The sequence below is a fragment of the Serinus canaria genome, chromosome 8 (genome assembly GCF_022539315.1).
Source record: "Serinus canaria isolate serCan28SL12 chromosome 8, serCan2020, whole genome shotgun sequence".
In the NCBI taxonomy this organism is placed as follows: Eukaryota; Metazoa; Chordata; class Aves; order Passeriformes; family Fringillidae; genus Serinus; species Serinus canaria.
Genome location: NC_066322.1, coordinates 18,253,386 through 18,277,058, shown reverse-complemented (window position 1 = coordinate 18,277,058; position 23,673 = coordinate 18,253,386). Strand labels below are relative to the sequence as shown.

At 38.8% G+C, this 23,673-nt stretch overlaps 1 protein-coding gene across 1 annotated transcript in view; it reads left to right on the top strand.

Annotated features, from left to right (window-relative positions):
* Positions 1–15,691, top strand: part of PLPPR5 (phospholipid phosphatase related 5) — a 45,219-nt gene extending 29,528 nt beyond the window's left edge. The window contains exons 4-6 of the mRNA XM_030226304.2: positions 3,455–3,631; positions 5,115–5,234; positions 13,532–15,691. Coding sequence (XP_030082164.1) covers positions 3,455–3,631; positions 5,115–5,234; positions 13,532–13,564 — 330 coding nt within the window. The 3' untranslated portion in view covers positions 13,565–15,691. The remainder of the gene's footprint in view (positions 1–3,454; positions 3,632–5,114; positions 5,235–13,531) is intronic.
* The last annotated feature ends 7,982 nt before the right edge of the window (positions 15,692–23,673 follow it).

The window sequence follows — 23,673 nt, the reverse complement described above, 5'->3', positions numbered from 1 at the left end:
ATAAGCTTCACTTCCAGTATCTTGAAGACTGAAGGTCAAATGTTTGTGTTTTTCTGAAAATATAGTAAATATTGTTATATTGTGCAATCAGGTAACATTCCACCTCCTTGCATGACTCTACCTGTGTCTGCTTGCTGGTGACAGCTCTATATCTTTTAATGCTAAAACCTTATTTCAGGAAAAAGAAACAGCGATAGCAGAAGTTCTTTGAGAGAAGATTCACTACAGTTCTGATGTTGCAGGAGAATGTGCAGCCTGCTATATTAATTCTAACTACTGATCAATCCTTGACCTTACATGCAAAATCTCTGCTGCTTGTCTTGCTGTTGACTAATGTAAAAGTTTTCTTTCATTAGAAAACTCCTCCCCCAGTTTTTTTTCTTTAAAGGGTTGGAGATGAAGTTGTTCAGTAAACATCTTTATCCCTGTAAAAAGTTATACTGTCATTCATTCCTATTAATGTTTTAAATCACTGAGCTATTTTCCTTTGTTGATACTGCATTTAATATTTATTAAAAGTGAGTGAAACATCCTGTCATCTTTTCAGGTTGTTTATTCTTTGTCAATTACTGAGTGTGATGGTTTATAGTTTTTCCACTAGAATCAAGAATAAAACAGCTGCATAACTGTATTTTATTCTTAGTGTAAATCAGGTAGTTGATTGTTAATATATTATACTAGAGCTGCAAGAGACCAAGTTTAAAAATGGATATCTATGAATACTGCCTTGGAGGAGGCTATATTTGCTATATAAAGTTTTGCAAATACAGACTTTTTGTCTCACTTTTTCAGGAAAGTTTGGCATGTTTTTATTGATTCTCTTGTATTGTAATATAATGCTGTTCCTTACATGAATAGTACCTGTTCTTTAAAGAAAACATAGATATGGTACCTATGCTGGCAGAACCCTCAGGTTATTTTGAATAAGGAGCTGGCCATGACAGCCATGACTAATCATAGAAGCAGGGGACTTGGCAAATGGAGGTCTCTGCTCATGTGAGGCACAGCATGAATCTGTGTTTGCTTTTCCTCAGAGCTTTGCGTAGGGATTTGAAGGACATGCTTGATTGTGAAAACTTTCAGAGAATTTTATGCAGAACATTTTTTGGGTTCAGCTTTGTATTAAAAATGTTGAAACTTGATTGAAGTACTGCAGAATCAAGTGTTTGTACTATAATGTGTTTTTTCTTGTTAAAAATTGAGTTAATCTTCTTGGGCAATGACCAGTTGTTATAGATAAGTGAAATGTGTCACCATGACCTGCCTTAAGCAAGTTTTTCCTTCTCAGTAGTCATTTCAATTTAATATAACACAATACAGAATTAAATGCAGGATAGCTTCTGCTAATTCCCCTGTGTCAACTTCACCCAAGCTGTATTTGAAATTTGATTTTCTTACTGTGTATTAAAAATAATCCAGTGTTTTTCCTAGCACCAGCTGTCCTCACACATAGTGTGAATGTTGATAATGGTGGTAGTATCCAGTAGAACAATGAGATTCACTAAAATAGATGGTTGCTGCATCAATTCAATGTGCAGTACTCTGTCTATAGCTCGGAGAAAACCAGTGGGGCTAAAAAGCTGGATATTCAAGTTGCAGTTCTCTCATCACCCTCCTGCATGGTAAGAGTAGCTCACTGATGACAGCCTGCAAAAGTGCAAGGAGCTAAGAGAAAAGAATAATCAGCAAAAAAAATCAACAGTTTCTGAAATGGTCTAGGAAGAAGAGAGGAGAATGTGGCTTGAAGATAAAACCCAAAACTCTCTTTTCCAAACCTTTGCTTTGTCTGAATTAGTGGAAATCTTTCTATTAGTTTCCTGTTCATCAAATAAAGTACACTGAAGGTTTGTGAGTTGCACCTCTCTGATGTTATTTCCAGGTCGAGCTTTGTTTCATCCTCTAAGCCATGGATCTTTCTCTAGTGTTTTAAACAAAATTGCTGATGGATGTTACTTGTTTTAGACAAGCACTGACCACTACTTCTTCATGTAACTTATTGCAACTATAACCACACTTTCTAAACTCCTGAGTGGCTGGATTATTGCAGCACTTTGTAAACTGATTCTCTAGTAGATTCCACCAAAGTTTCAGACAATACAAAAAATCCCCAAGCAAACTTAAAGGACTGCCCTTTTGTTGGCCAGAGAAGTGGTACTGGTTCTTCAGTGCAGACTCATCTGTTTTCCTTTGCAGTCCAAAGTGATGGCATTACCAAATTGGAATTGCCAGTGAAACCCTGTAGGAAATACTCACATTCTTCTGCTCAGAAACTTAGGACCTGTTAAAAATTTGAAGATTTAGGGTTTCAGTGGTTTAATTACAGAAATATCTTCTGCAGAGAGTAGAAACTTTTTTTGTCAAAAATCTTATTAGGTGAAGTATAATTTTTTTGAGGGTGGGGAGGAGGGGTGTTGCCAGCAGTCTTAATGCCAAGATTCAAGAAAATGGAAAGTCAAATATTTGTTATTAATTTCTTCTGTTGGCTCATCAGAGCTTGGAAAGTGCTGGGTTAAACCTGGTAGTCCCTAATGCACTCTCAGGGCAGAAGAGCTGCTCTGTTATCAGGCACTGCTTTTAATTCAGTAGTATTGCTCAAGGAAAATTAGACTGCAGCAGGACAAATGGATCTGATGCATAAAACCTGCAGCATTTAGATTGGTTTGTGTGAAGCATGGGGTTGTATTAGTTCAGCACTGGTTGAAACTATTATTATATTCACTGCTTGAAACTATATTTATGAAAGTAGATGTTGGCATTCAGTTCAATTTTCACTGCTCTTTGACACTTTTTTTACCTTTTCACTGATTATTGACAAATCGCTAATTAGTCATGTTAAGAAGTGGTGTATAAGGAAGAAAGGTTTTTGCAAATAAAAACAAGGTCTTTATGTATTTCTCTTCTTACTCTGCTTGGCAGCTTGTAATAGTGCTAATGGTATTTCAGGGTAAATATTTTTTCTGTTACTGTCAACACTGCCCAGTGAAAAATCAGTCTCTTTACTTCTACGCATTAATAAATAAATACACAGACTAATGTGTATTTATTTATATATTTATTATAAATAAATAAAATAAATAAATATAAATATTATATATTTATTTATTTCAGGTTCATGTAAAATTGCATTTTACATGAACCTGAAAAGCCTACAGAAGGTCAGACAATTGTCTGACCTTCTGTAGGCTTTGTCCAATTTGTCTGACCTTCTGTAGGCTTTTCAGGTTCATGTAAAATGCAATTTTGCTGGATGATCTGATTCTTTTTCTTTACCCCTAGGAAATGGGTGTGATGACTTTATCTACTGCTCTGCTTCCTAGTTTCTTTACACCCTTCCCCACTCCAGGAAAAAAGCACCAAATACACACAGTCTATTCAAGTAAAATATAAAGCTTTTATTCACCAATTAGCAGGAGACATCCATCAGCCTTACACTTTCTTCCTTTCTAATTTTCAGATGTATATCACCAACACAGTGAAAGCTAGAGGAACAAGGCTTGCAAAACCTGTTCTGTGTTTGGGTTTAATGTGCTTGGCCTTCCTTACTGGAATCAACAGAGTAGCAGAGTATCGAAATCACTGGTCGGATGTAATAGCAGGATTTGTAATTGGAATATCTATAGCAGTATTTTTGGTAAGTGTGTGTCTGTGTCACTTCTGTTTGAAAAAATATCAATGTATAAGTTTGTATCTCTAAAAAAGCCTTCAGATAACTAAATAACAAGAGACATGTTTCTTAGGTTTTTTTAAGTAGTCATCAGTTTCCTTAGTAGTATTTACATACACTCAGAAATGGGAAGTCAAAAAAGGACTGATCCAGTTATCTCTTTTGACTTCCATATAAACCAGATTGTAGTATTTCAAACAGTAATTTATGCAGCAAGACCCACTTGCAGGAAGTGTATATTCCTCAGAGTAACACATAGTTTTAATTTCATGGATAAAGTATTAAATTCAATATAGTGGTACCTACCCCGATAAGAGAATAGGTAGCATTTGTTTTTCTGGCTTTACAATAACTAATGAATTTTTTTTATATTGGTTCAAGTTTATGTTGAAATTTCATATTATTCTGTATCAAAAAATTTCTGTTTAGCCTTTTTTGGAGCTGTGTTCCAAAACCAGATAGTTAATTGCAGTTGCCAATGACTACTGTCTGTGTCAGAAAACTGTTTCTGATCTATTAATCACCTTCACTAATATCTGCAGTGCAAGTCTATAGAATAGAACAGTCACTGCTGTTTAATGCCTGTAGGTTTGTCTGCCTGGCAGCTTGTAATAGTACTAAATAACACCTTTGAAGTCTTCCCCCATGAAAACACTTTTGAGCTTGACTCTTGGATCACAGGGTCTTGGTCTCAAGCTCTAGGATCTGAAAGCATGGCTTGGCTGAGAACCCTCCCAGGGATGGCTGGGCTGGGTGTTTTTACTTCTCTAGAGTGAAAGGGTAGCTGCAAGTCTGCTTTAAAATACATCTGCTTGCAATTCCAAGTGTTCCTTTCTACTCAAGGTGTCCAGTAGCATGACATCAAATTTAGTTGTGTTTTCAAGAAGATGCAGTTGGCAAACATTACTGCTCAGCTGAGTGTTGCAATTAGTAGAAGCACAAACTGTAACACATCACATTACGAAGTCCCTGTGTGAGAATCTGCTGCCCTGAGCAGGTTTGAAGTTACGTTCAGACTTGGGCATGGTCCTTGCTTCTTATTCACTTTCTTACTCTTCATTTGAGGAAGTCTTTGCTGATCAAAACTGAAATGGCACTGGCCTTCCCAGGAGTTAAAGGTTAATGCCATGTGACGCTGCAAGACATCTCTTCATGAGATTGATAATAATTGATGTTCTATTGTGCAGCTTCAATAATGGATTTTTTTAGGGATAAGAGGTTTCTTTGGTTCTGAAATGATGCATGCACCAAAAAAATCGCTTGAAAGTCGTTTGTCTTGAAATATTAATTAAGGATTTTCTGTAAAACATGAACTTCACATTTCAATGTTTCTACTTTAAAGCTGTGACTAAAGCTGCTGTCGTTTCTGCCTAATGATAATTGTCAGGATCAAAGCTTGAAAAAATGAGTTGTTCCTTAGGTATTCTGTTTATCTTCAAATCCCTTCTAGGTTGTTTGTGTGGTAAATAACTTCAGAGGACGTCAGCCAGAACATGAACATTCTCATCTGGATAATCTGACCCAGATGCCCATGATCAGCATACCCAGAGTAGAAAGCCCTTTAGAAAAGGTAAAGTCCGACTTTTTAAAAATCAGTTAAATAAAACGTAGCTTCCCTGGAAGGATGATCACAAACTATCCTGACAAGACTACCAAGGTAATCAGATTTAAAATAAAGAAACATGTCAGTGAAAGGGAAAGAAGGAAAGAATTAAATTCAGTGACACTCCTTGGGAGACTCTTCATGTTGTCATTTCACTGCTGTAGCTGCTGCTAAGCCCGTGGAGTCAGGCTGAGTAGATCTGAGACCCTCTCCCGTTGTGTTTCTCAAGTAAATGTGATTAATACTCTGCCTGATAGTCCACAGAACATGGAAAGTTCTTAGAATGCTCAGAAAGAAAGTCTAACCCCTGGCCCAAGGGGCTTTGCAATTCAGGCATTTATCCTATTTGTTTGTAATATCTCCTCAACCTGGTGTAGAGCATGGGATGCAGTCCATTCTGGGTCAGCTGAGGGGCTTCTGTCATCAGACACATGCTAGCACCAGGACAGGGTACACACTTGGAAGAGAGAGGAGCAATGGGCCATACAATAACTGCACTACCCCATGATCTCTTGTCAGAGCACGTGGGATTTTAGACTAGAACATGCTAGTGAGAGTCTCCTGGGGATGCCAAGACGTTTTGCTTAAGTATCCAATAAAATGTATTTTAGTTTACTGTGATAACCATTTATATTTTTGGAAGATGGTATTGTACTATGTGTTAGGTAAGATTGTCTGACTAACTTTATGAGCAAAAAACTACTGAAATAGATAGCATAACCAAATGCAGAAAATATTTTAGACATTTTTACCAAGGGGAAACTTTGAACTAGTAATACAAAGTTTAAAGGAAGGTTTACTTTTTCTAATGACTGTATCTGTCATAATTGAATAAAATCTATTGGGTTATTCCCATATTTGAAGATAAAAAACAATTCTACACTGAGTAGGGCACCAAAAGTATTTTTCTGTGGTATTATTTTAATTCCAGATTAATTGTGATATTTTTTTCCATGTACAACATAAGAACGGTTTCCCAATCTGTCTTACTTGAATGTGGTGGAAGTTGTTTTTTAGTAAGAATTGCTGCTAGTCCTGGATTTTTTATTCCTTTCCTTGAAGGAAAAGAAGATTTCTTTACAGAATGGTCTAACTTGCCTTTTTTGAACCAAATATGTCTAAGCTACTTCTGCTGATATCTTGTCATAAGGAGGTCAGAGTCTCATTTGTTTGAACAAGCATTTAGATGATGAATGTGTATCTTCAAAATAATCCATTCAGTAAACTTTCTGTAAAATGTCAAAACAAAACAAGCTGTCAGCTGGCCTGGAACATACCACATTAATAAGAACATGTTTTATTTACGTGCTAGGCTCTCATGCAGTAGAAGTCATTCCTGTGGCTCAAAAGCCATCGTAGGTAATACATATACGTTCTCTGGATATTGAAATTTTTAATTTTCCTGGGGATAAAGACTTCACGTTAACTTCATGTTTCTGCCTGGTTTGAGAACCTCGCACTCATGATCAACAATGTTCTTTTCCTGAGACTTGGCCTAGTTTGAGATGCTGTGAGGAAAGCTATGGGAGAGCGTGGGAGGAGGGTGGCAAGAGTAAGGTTAGCTCTGCTGGAGGATAACCACTGCCATTTGTGATCTGCCCTGGACTCTGTTACATCAATGAGCTTCTTTCCTTCTGAACACATATTGTTATGGCAGTAGCTGTTTGCTGTCATGCAGCTTCCCTTTAGAGATCAGTTTTGTTTAAACTGGGGACTGACCACAAAGTGATACCATTTGTTGAGGACCCATCTTTGTGTTGCAAAGCCTTTCTCCTTTTCAGACAGAGAAGATGGGATGCAAGGACAGTAAGGTGAAGACTTTGCTAATTGCTTGGAAATGCTTTCTTCTGTTTCCACTTCCAAAAAGTCTAAAATTGAATTAGCAAATAATTGATTAAGTTACTTACATGTGAGTGCTTTAGGTTTTGAGTTTCTATGGATATTTTTACCTTTTTTAAAATGTAATTTTCTTTGTTTAATCTACAGTTTTAGATAGAAGACAGACCCTGTTAAATAAAAGGAATTAAGAACAATACTTCAGGGAACTAAGGTTCTAAATTAAGTTATGTATTCTCAATTAACTACCACTGCTACAAGAATTCTTGAACTAGTCTTTCCTTTTTAACTCCCTTCTTATTTTACATTATTTGCTCTCCCCAGGAGAGAGAGTGATGCTAAAAAATTTGTGTGCTATTTGCCTCTTCCTCCTCTAGACATGAGTTACTTTTCGCTACCTTTCAGTGAGAAGTATTCCAGTTCAATATTCTGAATGCACACAGATTTACATTTTGCTTATTTTAAAACTCTTTTCCCTTATTTTCAGTCTCTACAAGTTCCTGTACCAGTATTAAAGACAGCATACTGTCAGAAATTAGCTACAGGGAGTAGCACAAATCCTGACTGTCTGAAGTTATCAAAGGCTGAGGCAGTGCAAGCTGGAAGCAGTGCAGCTATGTGACTGCTACTAAAAAACAGTAACTGTGTAGGTATCTGGGATCAAGCCATTAAAAACTCCTGCCCTAAAGAATGACTTCATTAGAAATGCCTACCAGACAGGACTCCACTCTGCCATTTTATAATAAATTCACCTGTAAATGAGTAAGCACATGATGCATCATACAGACCTGGAAGCACGTTACTTTGCTGTTTCCAGGTCTGCTACTTGCTATTCCAGTGCTTTCTCCATGGAGAACAAATGCTCCTGGCATGCTCACCGTGCTGCCACTCTGAGTTCCGGTGGAGGTCTAGCTGTGTTTGAAGTGCACTTAAATAGGCATAAGTTCTTGTGATACAAGGTTAGATCACTGTTTGCTTGGCACTTCTGTTGCATCGTGGTGCATGCAGATGATTTAGCTGTTCTGCGCGGGTGACCATGCAGTCAAATAAGCTGTAGTTACAGTGTCTCCTTGAGCAATCCTTGCGAGAGCAGGCTCACCAGTGCAGACTTAGTGCTTTTACCTTAACTATAATCATCCTCAGAATTAATGAAAAGAATGAAAGCCAAGAAACCTCATCACTCACCCATCTGCTTTTTTTCTCTTCTGTCTCTGACCTTCTTTGTCTCTTACAAGACAGTTGGTGTTTCAGTTAGCTGGCAGTCTGCTACAGAGAGGAAGCTCTCATCCTACCACAGTCAAGATTAGAGAGTTCTGTTCTTTTTCAGGAATTACTGAGAAATGGGGATAATCTGGATAGTACCTGGAAGAGTTTGGAGATTCAGCTTTATCCAAGTGCAGTCACAAATTATGTTTCCTGTTTCAGGGGAGACTGACATTTTTTCATGCAAAAGTCGCCTGAAATTGGCCAGGGCTTACAGAGATCTCCTACCCATCATGTAGTAGCTTATGATTCTGCCAGTCTTATTTATTTTTTATAAGTATTCTAGCTTTGAAAAAATCAAATACAAATACAACATGAAGCATTTCAGGACTAATGGAGGCAGTAGATAGAATACTGAGATAGGTTTCAGAAGGAAGCATTGAGTTAGGAGATGCACCATGGTTCATCTCCTGTGAGATGAGATAATTACTGTGTGTGATTATCTGTGCTTTCTGTAGCTATTCAGTACTACTTATTTGCACAGTGGGTTCTTGGCAGTGCCCTGTTTGACAGCTAAACTGCATTTATTCCCCAGGGTTCTGCTTGGCATTCCTTCATACTGCTACTTCTGTCAGCAGTGCCCAAACCTTCCCAAACACAGTCACTGTTCCTTGTTCAGTGAAGTTTCTTACACTGCCCTGTAGGACTAACTATCCAGCATGACTGAACTCAAAAGAGAGAGATTACATGCTCTCTCCTGCCAATTCCAACTTGTAATGTTCATAAGGATTTGGAATTCCTCTGCAATATGTGACATTCTTGTTGCCCATCATATCGGTTTTTAGTGACTATCAGAGTTAACTGTCTCAGAAATCTTCTTGACTTTGACACAGTAATTATTGTTCTATTGTGTATCTGCCAAAGGCAATGATGGTGATAAAACATTTTAGCAATAGTAAGTGTAGACATTGCAATGAATTATGCTAGTGTTTTTTAAGACTTCCTCTTCAGAATTTAAGGAGTATTGTTTTTTCTATTTACTCCATCTTGATTGCTCATGAGACGCAGAACAGCTTTTTCACAATGTCAGAAAATTTTAAATCTTGATGTTACAGTTTTTTTCTTGGTCTTCAGTATGTTGGTACCAAGTGTTCAATTGCTATGTGCCCTGGTGTGCACACAGCACTATGGCCTAGGGAGCCTGGCCTGCTCTCTGCAGGTCTCCAGGGAGATCACCTCTCACTGAGCTCACAGCTGAAAGCAAAACACAAAGATGCTTTAGTTCATCATACTACAGGCAGATGGGGGAGAAGGTTGTGTCCATTTCTGTTGCTTCAAAATGTTTTAGTTGGGAGTTCTCCAAATACTGTAGTGCTTGATGTCCAAAAGCCTCCATAGGTGTCCATACTTGTTTCTCCAGGATGGTGTCATGAGAGCCCATGTGCTTACATCAGCTTATAGGCACTTTTAGACATAATCATTCTCTCTTGATAATACAGTCTGTTAAAGGAGATACAGTACAACATTGCTTCACACACATACCACAAACATACGCAGGACAGTCAGCTGGTAAAAAATTATAAGCAGCTTTGTTTCAATGTCAAATGTTTGAGTTTGTATTCATGTTGTCCTACTCTTCTCATGAAATCTGCTTCTGGGGGATTGTACAAGAATTATTTCTGATTGAATGCAAACAGTGATCACTACATCTAATGCTCAGATAAACAAATACTTAAACATGGGAAGTGGAACAATATATTCAGTGTGATCTCCTCAAACGTGCATGTTGTAGGTGATACAGAATCGAGGCATTAGTCGCAGTCAAGAAGATGCTTTGCAAGGACGCTCCCTCCAAGCGCGCATCTTTAGGCTGTTCTCGTGGCTGTCGGGGCCGGAGCGCGGCGAGCCCCTCGCTCTAAGGCAGTAACGTGTGTGCGCAGCCCCGCGCCGCGACAGCGCCAGGGCAGGGGCGCTGCCCGCCCGCCTTCTGTGCAGGGTGCGGGGCACTGCCGCCTCGGGGCGTCCTGCTGCTCCGGAACTCATTGCTCCAGTAAGAGCAGAAAATACACTCTGCTGAGTCAGAGACCTGCATGATAACGTTATTATTATTATTGTTTGATCAATTATCATTTGCCTAAGGTACTACAGTAGTATTTTTCTATTTAACAAACTCTACTGTGAGAAAAATTACAAACTATTTTACAAAGTCCTGTTTTCAAAAAGGGAATAATTTTTTTAGGATGATGACTATTTTTGAATGTTTCTAACTGTATTGATAAGAAAAAAATTTAAAAAAATTATTATATATATAATGAAAACTGCAAATCACAAGAAATTTAATGAATTTTTGCAATGCTTGGACATTATAGCATTGCTTATCAATAGAAATTAATAAAAACTTAACAGAAGTTCTACAGTTGTGGATCATTTCCCCTGGAAACCTGCACTCAAGGCTTAGCCCTTGGCTTTACCTTTTTTGCTAGTGGTGTGAGAGCACAGTAATGATGCATGCTTTGCTCCCCAGCCTGGTACTGTCCTCTTAGAAGGGATGGTTCAAACGCTCATCTGCCTGTCTGTGAGACTGCTGCCAGTGAGCAGACCCTCAGCATTTCTGATTCTTTTGGGAACTTTAAGGAAAAAAATTCCCATGGAATTGGAGAAGCTGAGGTCTCATGCATGGTGTTTTGCTTGCCTTCCTGCATCTGTGTGAATCTGTTTGCTGATAGTAGTTAGTGTCTCACTCTGACCCTTGTCACAGCAAATCTAAGCAGAATTAAGAGTTGAAATGTAGTTATTTCAGAGGGATGCTGTTTGTTTGGGTTTTTTTCTGCAGAGTGTCAGCAAGGCTTATTTGTAGTTTTGCCTGAGATAGAAGCATGAAAAAGCACGAGTAACCAGACAGCTGCATGAATCTGTATCAGTGATTCTTGCCATCAGCAAGTGATTAGTTTTGACCTAGTTATGCATCACCCTGCCGAGTCCATTGGAAATGAATTGACAGGCCTTCAGTAAGGGTCCAAATCAATAGGTTCATGATCAGCAGCTTAGCAGTTCTCTTTGAGGGCTTATTGAGGAAGGAGGATTTTCTTCTGTGTTGTTATTATATCCCATTCTCTACATGTCTTCCCAGGATGGTGACCTGCTCATTTTGGAAGTATAGCTGGCAGGAGTGTGAACCACATTTTCCTTTCCCTAAATAATCGTTATCCACTCTTGAATTAATGCCGCATGAAAGAGCATTTGGTTCTCTGCATCACAGACAAATGTGTGTCACTTAGAGATGGCACATAGCAGGACTTGAAAGAATTGATTGAAATAAAGAGAAATTATTTTTTTCCCTCCAATTCCTCATTTTTAAGCCACCTTATGAAAAAAAGTGAATAATTTTAGACTGAGGATAGTTAAATTGACAGGATGACTTTTGAGGTCTAAATAAAGAAAATAAAGTAAATATGAAAAAATGTCATCATAGCCTCACAGCACCTCCAGAGTCATTGAGTTTGCCCACTGTATTGTACTCAAAACAGAATTTGGCCAGCCAAATAAAATGGAGTTGATTTTTTTCTAATTTAGGAAGTCTGATTTTGCATTTTTTCTGCAGAATAAAAAACTGCAAGCAATAACATTTTTTACTATTTTTTACTGAAAACGTTTTCATAGAAAGTTGCACTCTTTTTTTTCTAATGCTTTTTTAAAAATCTGGCCATGGTTTAATAATTGTTGTTTATTTAAAATACATAAATTCTGTTTTGGGGAAGAATATACATAGATGTTTGCTGTTAAATAGTATTCTTTTATGAAAGCTGTCATAAAATACAGCAAGAACATTGCTAGAGCTAAAAGCATATTGTAGAGGAGGTGGAAGAGAGCTTCTCCCCCTGCACACAGTACAGTTATGGCACAGTGAGAGAGAGAGAGGAAAGCTGCCAGCCTGACTTCAAGATGGGGGCAAAAGGGGCAGCTCTCCAATCAAAAGCATTTCTCATTTCCTCTCTCTAATGTGAAAAAGCAAAGACACCTGCCTATCTCCCCCTGCTCAGACTGATAGACAGATACGCAGGCAGTTTAAGGAAGAGCTGAGAAATAGAAACTTACTTGGTGGACATTGTTTCTCTCCAGCATTTTTTATGCTGTGTGATAAGAGATTTTCTGAAAGACTTCCCTTAAGCAAAAAGTGTGAGGTCCCACTCTCCCCAGGTTATCCACATTTCCCTCCTCTTCAGCTCACATCTCCTCTCTTCTGAGTTTATCTGCCCAAGGAGGCAAGGTGATGAAAAAAAATTGCAGTGCTTTGCTTGGTGTTTTACCCTCTGTGCATTTTTGAGCTTGGGAACAAACACATGGCTAAACATCAAGGTTCCCTTTACTAATTTCACCATTGCATGTTTTGTAAAAAATGGTGGCAGTCAAGGGTACAGTGTGCCCAAAGGGAAACACACTTCCTCTGGATCCTGCTCAACACCCTGTGGTTGCTTTTCCCTTCAGGTGTTTGCAGAGTCACTTGCTTAGGTTCGAGTATGAAAAAGTAGCCAAGCTCTTTGGAATGCTGCAGGGTTTAGAGTTGCACGTGGAGTATTTGTGTTCCAATACACATCTCAGTGCTCCTAAGAATTGTCTCACTGAAGGAAAGTGGAAAATGTTCTTAGATTGCCACTGGACACTGGTGATTCTGAAAAAAAATATTGAGTATGAGTTCTTAACTCCCTAATGCCACTTGATTTCAAGCATTTTGTGACTTGATTCAGTGCCATTGAGCTCATGGGGAGAAAAACATCTTTAAAAAATGAATATTAAAATTGTATTAACACTGAAATAGTGTATTATAATCTGTCAGAAACTGTCATTTTAATTTCTAGGAATTTTGTTTTCAATTATGAATAACATAGCAATATAACTACAGCTAACTCAATTATTTACATGTAATTTAAATAAAACTTAATTTAAGACAAAAGCCATCTGAAATGAAAATGTAATAGAACCATCACACATAATTACTTTGTTCAGCATACTTCCCTATGCAGTCTTTCAGCAGTTAAGAATTGTTATGGGAGTGAGTGAGAGCACTGCAGTGAAAATCAGTTTTATTTACACCATCCTTCTATAGTCTCCAAGTACAAGGCTGCCCTTCAAACACAGGAGGCAAAAGTTTTCACAGTAGTGACTGCTGTCTGTCTGTCTGTGTGGTTATGTGGTTTTTATCTCTTTGTTTTTCCTTTAACTCGTAGAACCACATCACGGCCTTTGCAGAAGTCACATGATGTTGATGCTGATGTATATTCACTCCACTGGACTTCATCTCTTTTCACAGCCCACACATGATATTTGCAGTGTATCAAAAATAAGAAATTTTTAGAAGTCCTATTTCTGACTTGATTTTTACATCACTAAAATGATACCAACATTTTGAAGAATTCTTAAATATTAGAACGTCACTTTACTTTCTAGTGAAAATATTAACTGTTTACTTTTATGATGGAATGGGACAAACTGAGCACTAATTATCTGACATTACCCTCTATTTTGGCTTCTCATTGTTTTCAATGGTTCATGTACCTATTCCAACAGTACTTTGTATTTTGATTTAACTTTGATTTTTTAAATCTACATTTTTAATTCAGCATGAACTTGTTTCCATTTGAGGCAATTTCAGTGTATAAAAACTAGACAAATATTATGTTCTGTATGAAAATGCTGTTTGCACATTGTATTACGCTGTATTCCATGTAAGATATCATTCAAACAGTATGTTATATGTAAGACTGGTGCTTCTGCTTTTGAAGAGACAAAAATGCCAATTTTTACTGTAATAAGTATTGTATCATAATTAAAAGTTTATTTATTTGGATATTTTCTTGACATAATTGTAGTTGAATTGTTGTTTTGTAGTTCTTGAATGTCTTGGATGACATATATGTATCTAGGTTAAAAGAAGTGAGAATAATTTAGAGAGTTTGATCTTTGATATATTCTTTATTACTAATGATATCCCGTGAAAGGTTAAGGGCTCTGTTCTTAGCTTAGCATATCTGATGGGAAGCCGTGCTATTCATAAATCATTTAAACAAATGACTCAAGGTAGCCTGCATCTTCTCATGGTTGTTGTACTCCCTGATGCTATTCTGGGAGAATGGGTGCTAAGATAAGAAGAGGGTCACCAGCTTAGTGAGAAAAGTTCATCTAAGTTTCCACTCTACATTTTCATGGAAAATTCATGGAAAAACCAAAATGGCTCAATTAATTTTTTTTTTTCAGCCTAAGTGACCAGGACAGGCAGACTTTCTCTCTACAGAGCTTTTTATCTCTGTTTTTGAGGCTCATATTCTTAAAAAAAAAGAAAAAAAAAATCCTCTGCCAGCCTGCATGATGTTGACAAACTGATTCTTCTTCAACATCAGCCGATGTTACCATATCTCTGTTATTGCTGTAAGTATTCAGAATAAGCCCCCCCTTTGGAAGAGCCTTGTTGACTAGTCATAGTGAAGTTGTCCTATGAAAGTTGAGCACCAAATGGATCTGAATATTGTGAATACTGAAGACATTCTTAACATGTGCCAGATGGTCTCCCCCTGGCAAGAACTGATAAAATGCTAGCACCAGAGAACTATTAAGAATACTGTTGGTCAGTGCAGGCTCTTGAGCATTTTAGGCCTTAAATTTTCCAGAGTTCAGTGTATTTCCTGTGCATTAATCATTGTTAGAGTATGTTTGAAACACAAGGATGTAGAATTAGGTATATTTTTTCTATGATGAATTTTAATGCATTCTCACATAGTCATCAGGTAATGCCTGCTTTTACTTTATGTTTTAACCTCTGCTTTCACTAAACTACAACTACCTAAAGAGTGCTTGGCAAACAGGGCAAGGCCAAGTCATCTCTGAGTGCAATAGAGCATATGCCACGAAGTCATTGTGCTAAGCTGAGAATGAAGAGATTGAACAAATCTATCTATGGGGAGAAAAGACATAGAATAGAGTCCTTAGCTACAGCTAGGTTATTTAGGTGATTGAAAATCCACCTTTATTAGACTATCAACTGTGTTTACAAAATTGTAGTAGATCCAAAGTTTGTATCACCGTGTTAAACTCACTTACCCTGCTCTTAGTCTAGCTAGTTAGGTTCCAAGGTACTAATGATTTCTCTGTGTGCAGATTTAAATTAAATGTTCACTCATTTTTGCATGGTAGCAAATCTGCATTTTTTATATCTGATTTATAAGATTACCAAGAGATTCTTTTATGTTAAAAGAGATGACTCTTTTTCAGTGTACTGTATATCATCAGCTTGTAACTGGTCTCTTTCTCAGGATCTTTCCCAGTCAAATATTTGGGTTAAAAATATCATACTATCTCTGTGAACCAGCAGTGAGAAAACAAAAAGAGAGACACTCTGCTGTATAATGTATTTTTAAATAAAATAATTTTTCATTCATATGTAGTGTATTTTTTTAGGCGTCTGCTTTACATATATTTTGGTTGATGATGTGGATGTAATGAAATTGTGATTTTATGTGAATTGCATTTGGTAACATATTCTCACAACTAACCAGGAATCCCCACAGTTAAGGGCCTTCCCTTAGAAGTGGTTCTGGTGAGCTTGAAAAGCATGAGAGGAAGAGCTGTGTTGCAGAGTCCGCAGCCTGTTGGGAAAGGACTGTCCCTAGAATGTGGACCAGCCAAGCTCCAGACACTGCTTTGACTGATTTTCAGCAGTTGCCCTCCCACATCTGTAGCTCTCCACTGCCCTGAAGTCTGGGCATTAGCTCTTCCATTCTGGACCCAAAAAAGCTTTGAGTAGGAACAGTTTGCCAAAATTGTTAAGTGGGCACTTTTGTACTAAAATGGCTTTTTGGTGATTGCTTTAAAAAAAAAATCCCAGTGATGAGCAAGCATCATTCCTCATTCAGGGAATATTCTGGTACAGAGTGGTTCCTACTGGAAACAGTGTGGTTGAACCATTTCAGTGGTTTTGAATGCCACTGATTTTATTATTCTTGTGGACCTTTTCTGTGTATACTTCAGTGAAACAGCTCTGCTCCATTTATAAATGAGGTGTTTGAGAAGCATCCCTAATGTTATATGCTGCTGTGTTCCTAAAAATGGAATTTCTAAGGCATATGGGGACACCAGCTGGGCTCCTATCCATACCATTTTAGATTCTCTTATATGGATTCTGCTGTTCATGTATAATCAGGAATTGCGTAAGACATACGGTGATAGCATCCGGGCTCACATTTCTTCAGCTTTTAAAAATGTTCATTTTAACGATATGTATTAAAAAATGATAATGTTGGTATTTTTTAGCTGCAGTTTTCTTTGCTGTTTGCTGTTGCCTTCTAATTTTGTGGCTGCCCAAGATCACAGTAAGTGCAATAGTCCATTTGCACATTATGTTAGCAGGGAGCTTTTTATATTCTTCTGAAGTCTAATTTTGGTATTTCTGAGGCTTGCCATCAGAGAGTTACATTTTAGGACCAGATAAACTGATTTTGTTTTGATCAAATACATCCCTGTCCATCTGCATAGCCTCAGCCTTGGGAACACTCAGGAGCATTTGCAGGCAGAAGGGCAAGCAGACCTCCAGACCTCTCAGCCCTGCAGCACCTCCCTCCAGGCACATCAAGAGCATTTTTACCCAGCTCTGCCTCTGACAGCTGCCTCAACCCCATCATACTGGATTTTCCTGCTGTACACCAGCATGAACAATTTTTTCCTCCCCTCAAGCATCTCTGAGAGACTGGACAGATCATGAAGTGCACTACAAGCATGACTGCAGCTAGAGCCAGCAGCTGCCTGGTTCTCACTGGGACAAGTGGAAAGCTAAAGGAGGACCTAGAATGGCTTCAGCTTTTGGCCTTCTCCTCCGCTTTCTCTAGGGCTTTTGTTTTTCAGGGATTTCCTCAAAGGAAAGCAAAACAAGTATTTACTGTCTTTCTTCCACTTGTACTTCTGCTGCATGCTTAGGGTTGTGAAAGCTTTACACTTGCTATTGGCCACTAGGGACTTTCTAGTATAAGTGTTGCCTTTTTGTCATCTTCTCCTGTGTGAAAATGGCTGATAAAGCTTCTTAGAGTTTCTAGGTTTGACCTGATGTTTGGGGAAGAAGACACTGTGAACACCCCAGAAAGACCCCTGCCCAGGTGGGAATTGAAGCCCTCGTGTGACTGTGATGAGCCTGGTTTTTACTGAGCACTTGCCGAGTTGCCAGATCAAGGTATGACTCAAAGAGGTTTGTTGCTCCTAGTAAGCTGCCTGTATTTGCCTTATCATGAAGCCTCAATCCCCTTCCAACACAGAGGATTAGGTACTTGGTTCCATGGTTGTTCTTTCTCTGTAGAGAATCCTATGAACTGCAGCATATCCTGCATGAAACTTGTCCTCTGTGTCTGCTGATGCTCTCCTAGTCAAGCTAGAGGTAAGTGGAGTATCATTAAGGCTTCCAAGGGGCTTAGCTTCCACTTGGCTGTAACTGTGGGCACACAGTTATGGTAATTGGAAGTGGGAGTCTGAGCCTCATCCCTAATGGGCTACAGCTGTGAGGAGCAGGTGAGCAGCATTGACAGCAACGAGCCATGGAGTGCCCAGGGGCACTGACCAACCACCAAAGGGAGCAGAGGGCACACAGGTGCAATGCATCAGCAGGAAGGGATAAAAGGTTGGGACAAAGAAAAAGAAGGGCAGAGCTTGCAGCGTCCTGAAGTGATTGGATGTTACTTTGTATGGGCAGATGCCTGAAGTCTTCTGATAAGGTATGGTGTTACTCTGTAATGGGGTGAAGCTTTCTGAAATTGTTTGATGTTACTCTGCGTGTTGTGGCTGTCTCAGCTGTGACATAGGCTGTGGTGTGTGCTGTGACATGAAACCATCCTGCGATGCTGGCAGTTGGTGATTGCTGGAGCTGGCAGCACTGTGACTGGCCTGTGCCCATGCTCCAGCTGCATGTTCTCTGAGAACTGACAGCCAGTTCTCTGTCTATAGTGTCCTTGAACTCAGTTTCTTTTCTTCCAGTTGTCAGCTCTTGATACGGTGTTCGGCTGTGAGATGTGATATTCACGAGGCAGAAGGGGAGCACGGCTGTTTTTATCAGGGGAACATTTTAGATACCCTTTTGTGCCTTCTACTGTGGTCTGTTGTCACTGGCTGTGCAAAACGTTTGGAAAGTTAATCTAATTTAAGTAGGACAGTTTAATTCTGAACAAAAGTTTATACCCAGAGGTTTTATTTGATTCTAACTAATTCACAGCAAATCTCTAGCTAATTCACATAACTGTCCTGAATTGTCTCTTGTGTGGACAAGTCCCAAGACTTTCTCTTTTTTTTCCCCCAGAGTAGGTCTGCTGTTTTAATATCTTCCCCTAGTGACTACAGCCAGAACAGTGTGCAGCAGTCAGCTTCCTAAAGAATTACTGAAGCCATCCTCTAAAATGGGGCTGTAGAAATCCCAGAAAAGAGCTTGAGTTCCCAAAACCAAATTCTTGGCACCAGTGTTCTCATCTGACAATGTTCACAGAAAAAAAAAAAAAAAAAAAAAAAATCCTTTTTCTGACAAATTTCTTCCTACATACTAAAATTAAACCTAAATACATAAGTTCTGCAGATACAGGGAACTTGTAGTCTTGGTGGCAATCTTTAATGCTACCAAGCTGTGACTAACCTTAAGCTGTGAATTCCTAGGATTGCTCTGAAGTAGGCAAATAATCCTAGAAAAGGGAGTGAACGTGTCTGCAAATGTAAAAGAAAAACTAGAGGGATGGTATTTCTAGTTTTGAAATATGTTTTCTTCACAGCAGAAGAAAAATGCTACTTTTAGGCTGCTGTTTCTGCTAAGAAATCATCTGCTGTTTCATATCCTTTTGCTACTGTTGCTTAAGGAAATGCAGCTCCTGCTCCTTCCTTAGCAACCTCTATTTATAAAGTAGCAACTGACAAAGATATTCTATTCAAATATTCTAAAAATAAGTCTGATGTGATGAGAGTAAAGTGCTTATTTAGCAAAACAAAAGAAAATGCCCATTCATTCCCTGTGAAGACAGGGGACTGGAAGCTTATCTTAGTAGAAGACACGAGGAAGAAGATAAAGACCCTTGTTTTTTGGCAGGAGTTTACAATGTTACCAAGACAAGGTGGTAGATCTTCTTTGAGACTAATACTCTTTTTTTGTCCTTTTTTTGTCTTTTTTTTTTTTTATCCCCTGAGAATTTAGAGAAAACATTAAGGATGTTGTCTTGGATCATATAATCTTACAAAGAAAAACATAGAATGCCATTGGTTTTGTATTCCGTGTATTTTGTGGAGTCCCTTTCAAAGCCAGTGAACACCAGCCCAGCAGAGGAGGAATAGAAAGACTAAACAAACTATTTCTTGTCAGTTGGAGGGTGAGAGATTTCCCACGCTGTGTCTTTTCAGGAAAGAAACCAAATGAGTAGGGAAACTTGATATCAGCTGGTTATGTGACAGAATTCTGTCATCCTGGGTCTCCTGTGGGAATGCTCTCTTATAGTGTATATGTTTCATTCAATTAACATTTTGCTTAGAGGAACAGGTAATTGTGAGATGTTTGAACATTAGATCTTTGTCAGATTAAGAGAAGTTGATATTCCCATGGCATTGGATGCTATGCTGCTGTCTTTATTTTCTGCCTGGTAACCTGGCTTCCCTCCATATTGAAGATAAAAGGCTGTATACTGCATTTTAATAAAATGAATTAAATGGACATTTTCTTCAGGAACCTGGTTACCTGTATATAGAGCTTAAGAAAATCTCTCTCATGGATGTAATTTCTTTTGAAATTTGAGATTGTAAACTCACTTCTGCTTTTGTATATTGCTATAGACATGACAGTAAAAGCTTTTTATAGTTGAGAGGAAGAGTCACCTCAATGGGCTCAATGGAAGAACTACAAATTTTAAGCAGTGTGGTGGAAGATATCACAGGAGTGTGCTCACCTATGCTTTATGCTTTACCATCAGCATCAGACCATCAGCTTTTGCATTAGCTTTGAGGAGGACACAGGAGAGCTGCACCTTCCCTTCTCACTGCTGATCTGTTGCCAGAGTTGAGATGTACAGTGATGCTTCCTCCTACTGGGGTAAAATGTCCTCAGCAGGACAGCATGCTGTGGTGTCAGCTGCTGCTGAGTCTTTGCACATTTGTATTGTTACACTGGTATTGTTCTTCCTGACACTCTTGGTTGTTGCAAGAGGCTGCAAGCTCACATAGTCAGTGGTTAGCCCTGGAATATGGGAAGACTCTTTCACTTGCCAGATGGAGACTAGAATCCTGATGAGAATTTATCAGCTGTGGCTCCCAGAAACTTCCAGATGTCCTGGCATAGCCCTTTTCCAGGACAGTATGTTATCAGAATAGGCTTTCAGTTTTCCTTACTCCTGGAGTATGAGATAGATGTGATTTCTGCTCATTCTCTGTAACAGATCACATCTTGTTTTTCATATGCCAGTTTCTTGTTCTTGATTAGTTTTTGAACTTATTCACTCTTCCATGTTGTTTTTTTATTGCTGTTATTTCCAGATGGCAGCATACATTACCCTGACATAAAAAAATTTCCATTTCCTTTCAATGCCATTTCTCTCTGCTGAGCTTTACACTTCATCAGTGTTTAAGCATTTCATCTTTGTCATTGTTTGATGTTGGTTTGCAGTTTATTGTTTCTTAGAATAGGTCAGAGACAAATTCATGTCTTCTTTTTGTGCTTTTCAACGCCTGGGCTCGCAGCTCCCTGTGGCAGTGGTGGAACTGAAATTCTACAGGTGCTGTATTTTTGGTTGTAAGTGCTGGTTTCAGTGCAGAGGTACAGGCAAGGACAAATCTGACACTTCCCAGCAGCAGGGAGAGACCTTCTGGTCTGGGCAGCAGTGTCCTCATGGCTCTTGGGTCTCATTGCTGAGCACAGTATTTGCCAAACCTTGAACAGTGGCTATAGCATAGGGATGCTCCAGCAGGTGTGTAAACTTGAGGGAGCAGCCAGGATATATGCATGTCTTTTATTCTGCTGAAGGCTTGAAACTGAGATTTCTGTGAAAGGGGAAAGGCATGAAAATGAAATTAATTAATTATTTACATTTAAAAGGAGGAAGAAATTTATCTAAATATTTAAAGAGATATTAACATTCTGAAGAGGAAAAGTTGCTTCCTGATTCCAGCTGGGATAGTGTTAATTTTCTTCCTAGTAACTGTGTTTTGGATTTAGAATGAGAATACTGCTGCTGACACACTGATGTTTAGTTAGTTGTGTTAGGAGCACAGCTGGTACAGCTGACCCCAGCTGGCCAGAGGGACAGTCACACTGCAGAATGTCATGCTTAGTAAATAAACTGGAGGGAGCTGGCCAAGAGCTGCTGGTTGCTGCTTGGGCTGGGCATCACTTGTGTTTCTTTTGGTTTAGTCCTCTCTTTTCTCATGTCCGTTCTTTTTTGTTGTTGTTGTTATTATGTATGTTTGGGGTGGGGGGTGGTTTTGGGCTTTTAATTAATTAAAATAAATTTTAATTAAGTTTTTATCTCAGCCCACAGTTTTTACCTTTTTCTGATTCTCCTCCTCAGCTCCCTGGGGAAGACAGAATGGATGAGTGGGTCAGGGGTACTCAGTTGATGGCTGGGTTAAACCATGATAAGTACATCAGATGAAAAATGACAAAAAAATCTCTGCCAAAAAGGGAGTTTTCCAGCTATTTTACTGATGAAACAATGTAAACTCAGAAAAATGCAAGTAGATTACTGCTTTTTCTGTGAGACCGAGCCTTTTGCTGTGCCATCCTATGCAGGAAATTGCAGTGTATGATCAGTGTACAAGAGTATAAATTGGCTGTATTTAGATTGTAGTTATGTAACAAGGGTTTGTTTTCTGACCTGCTGTTCCCTGAATGGAGCTCATCATGATCACTATGAGCAATCAAGTGGAGTTTTGCTGAACACAGTTTTGCAGGCAGGACCTCCTGATACCAGCTAGATAAAAACCAGCTTAGCAGCTGGGGGTGATGCCTACTGAATCCATCATTCCCTGATTCCCTTTTCATGTACCCATGCTCCTACCAAAAGTTATAAACAAATCATTCAATTTATGACCTGACCAATAGATACTTTGACTGTTGATAATAGCATTATAGTTTCTAATTACAGCAGTGATTAGAGGCTTCTAGACAATCAGACTGACAATTTGAGTGCAGTTTGACTTCAGCTGTCAGAGTTCTGATGCTTCTTGCTGCTCAGTTATTTCTGGAGAGGTCTAGAAGAAAGATCTGTCAGGCAGAGAGTGAGGAAACATCAGGAAAAAGTTTGACAGCTGTCTGGGTGCATTTTGAGTAATAACATAGGGCTCCATTTATTGGATAAGGTACTCAGCTTTAAGGGACTCTGTAGCTATGAGAAGGTGTCACAGGAGGATTCACACTCATCATCTGTTGAGGCATTTGGTTGCTGTGCAATCTAAAAGCAACATCATGGTTTTATTTTCATCATAGCGTAGTCATCTGCTCCTTGCCATACCTGCCCAGCCCACAGATATTTCTGAAGCACTTAGGAGACTCCAGAGAAGTGAAAGTTCCATTTGAAGGAACTGAGGAGTCTTTTTCTCTCTGTAATAGTTGTCTTCTGCATCTTTTAGCAGCTGCCCTCAGAGTTAGCCTAATGAACCCAAGACTGAGAAGTGGAAGATCCTGCCAGTGGAAAATCTTGGCTTGAGTTGGCAGATAAATAAACCATGAAGAATTGGAGGCAGGCAGTAAAATTACAGGACATACATTGAATTTTCCTGAAAATTTAAAAATAATGCGTTTCTCCTTTCTGTTGATATATTGGATACTCTTCTGAAAAAGACTAAACATAGAGCTGTATTTCCTCAAAACAAAAATACCATTGAGAGTTGTTTTATTTTCCTGTGTTCTGATTTCTTTCAACTAACACAATCCCAAAACAATTGAAAAAACCCTGAAATATACACTTGCTTGTAATTCTTAAACAGGTGTTTAAAATGAGCAGGGAATTTTGGTTGGTCAGATATGGACCCAGGTAAGCAGAACATGTTACAGTTTGACTTGTTTTTCAGCAAAACCAGCCAGTTTGATCCTATGCATTAGTTCTGATAACAAAAGACCTGGTCCTTTGGCTGGTCTCCCCCGACTCTAATTAAAAACTGCTTATTGCCTTGGGGACTATACTCCTCTGTAAACCTGCCCTTTTCAGCAGCAAAGAAGCAGCTGTTAGAAATGAGCCCTGCTCTTGTTTGTTTCTCTCTTCTGCTCTCCATGTTCCCCCATCTAGTAACAAAGAAGCAAGATGTTGCAGACAACCATGAAAAGATCTGAGCTCATCTCTCTCTTCCCCTATTTTTCAGAAATTGTGTTTTAAAGGTCACC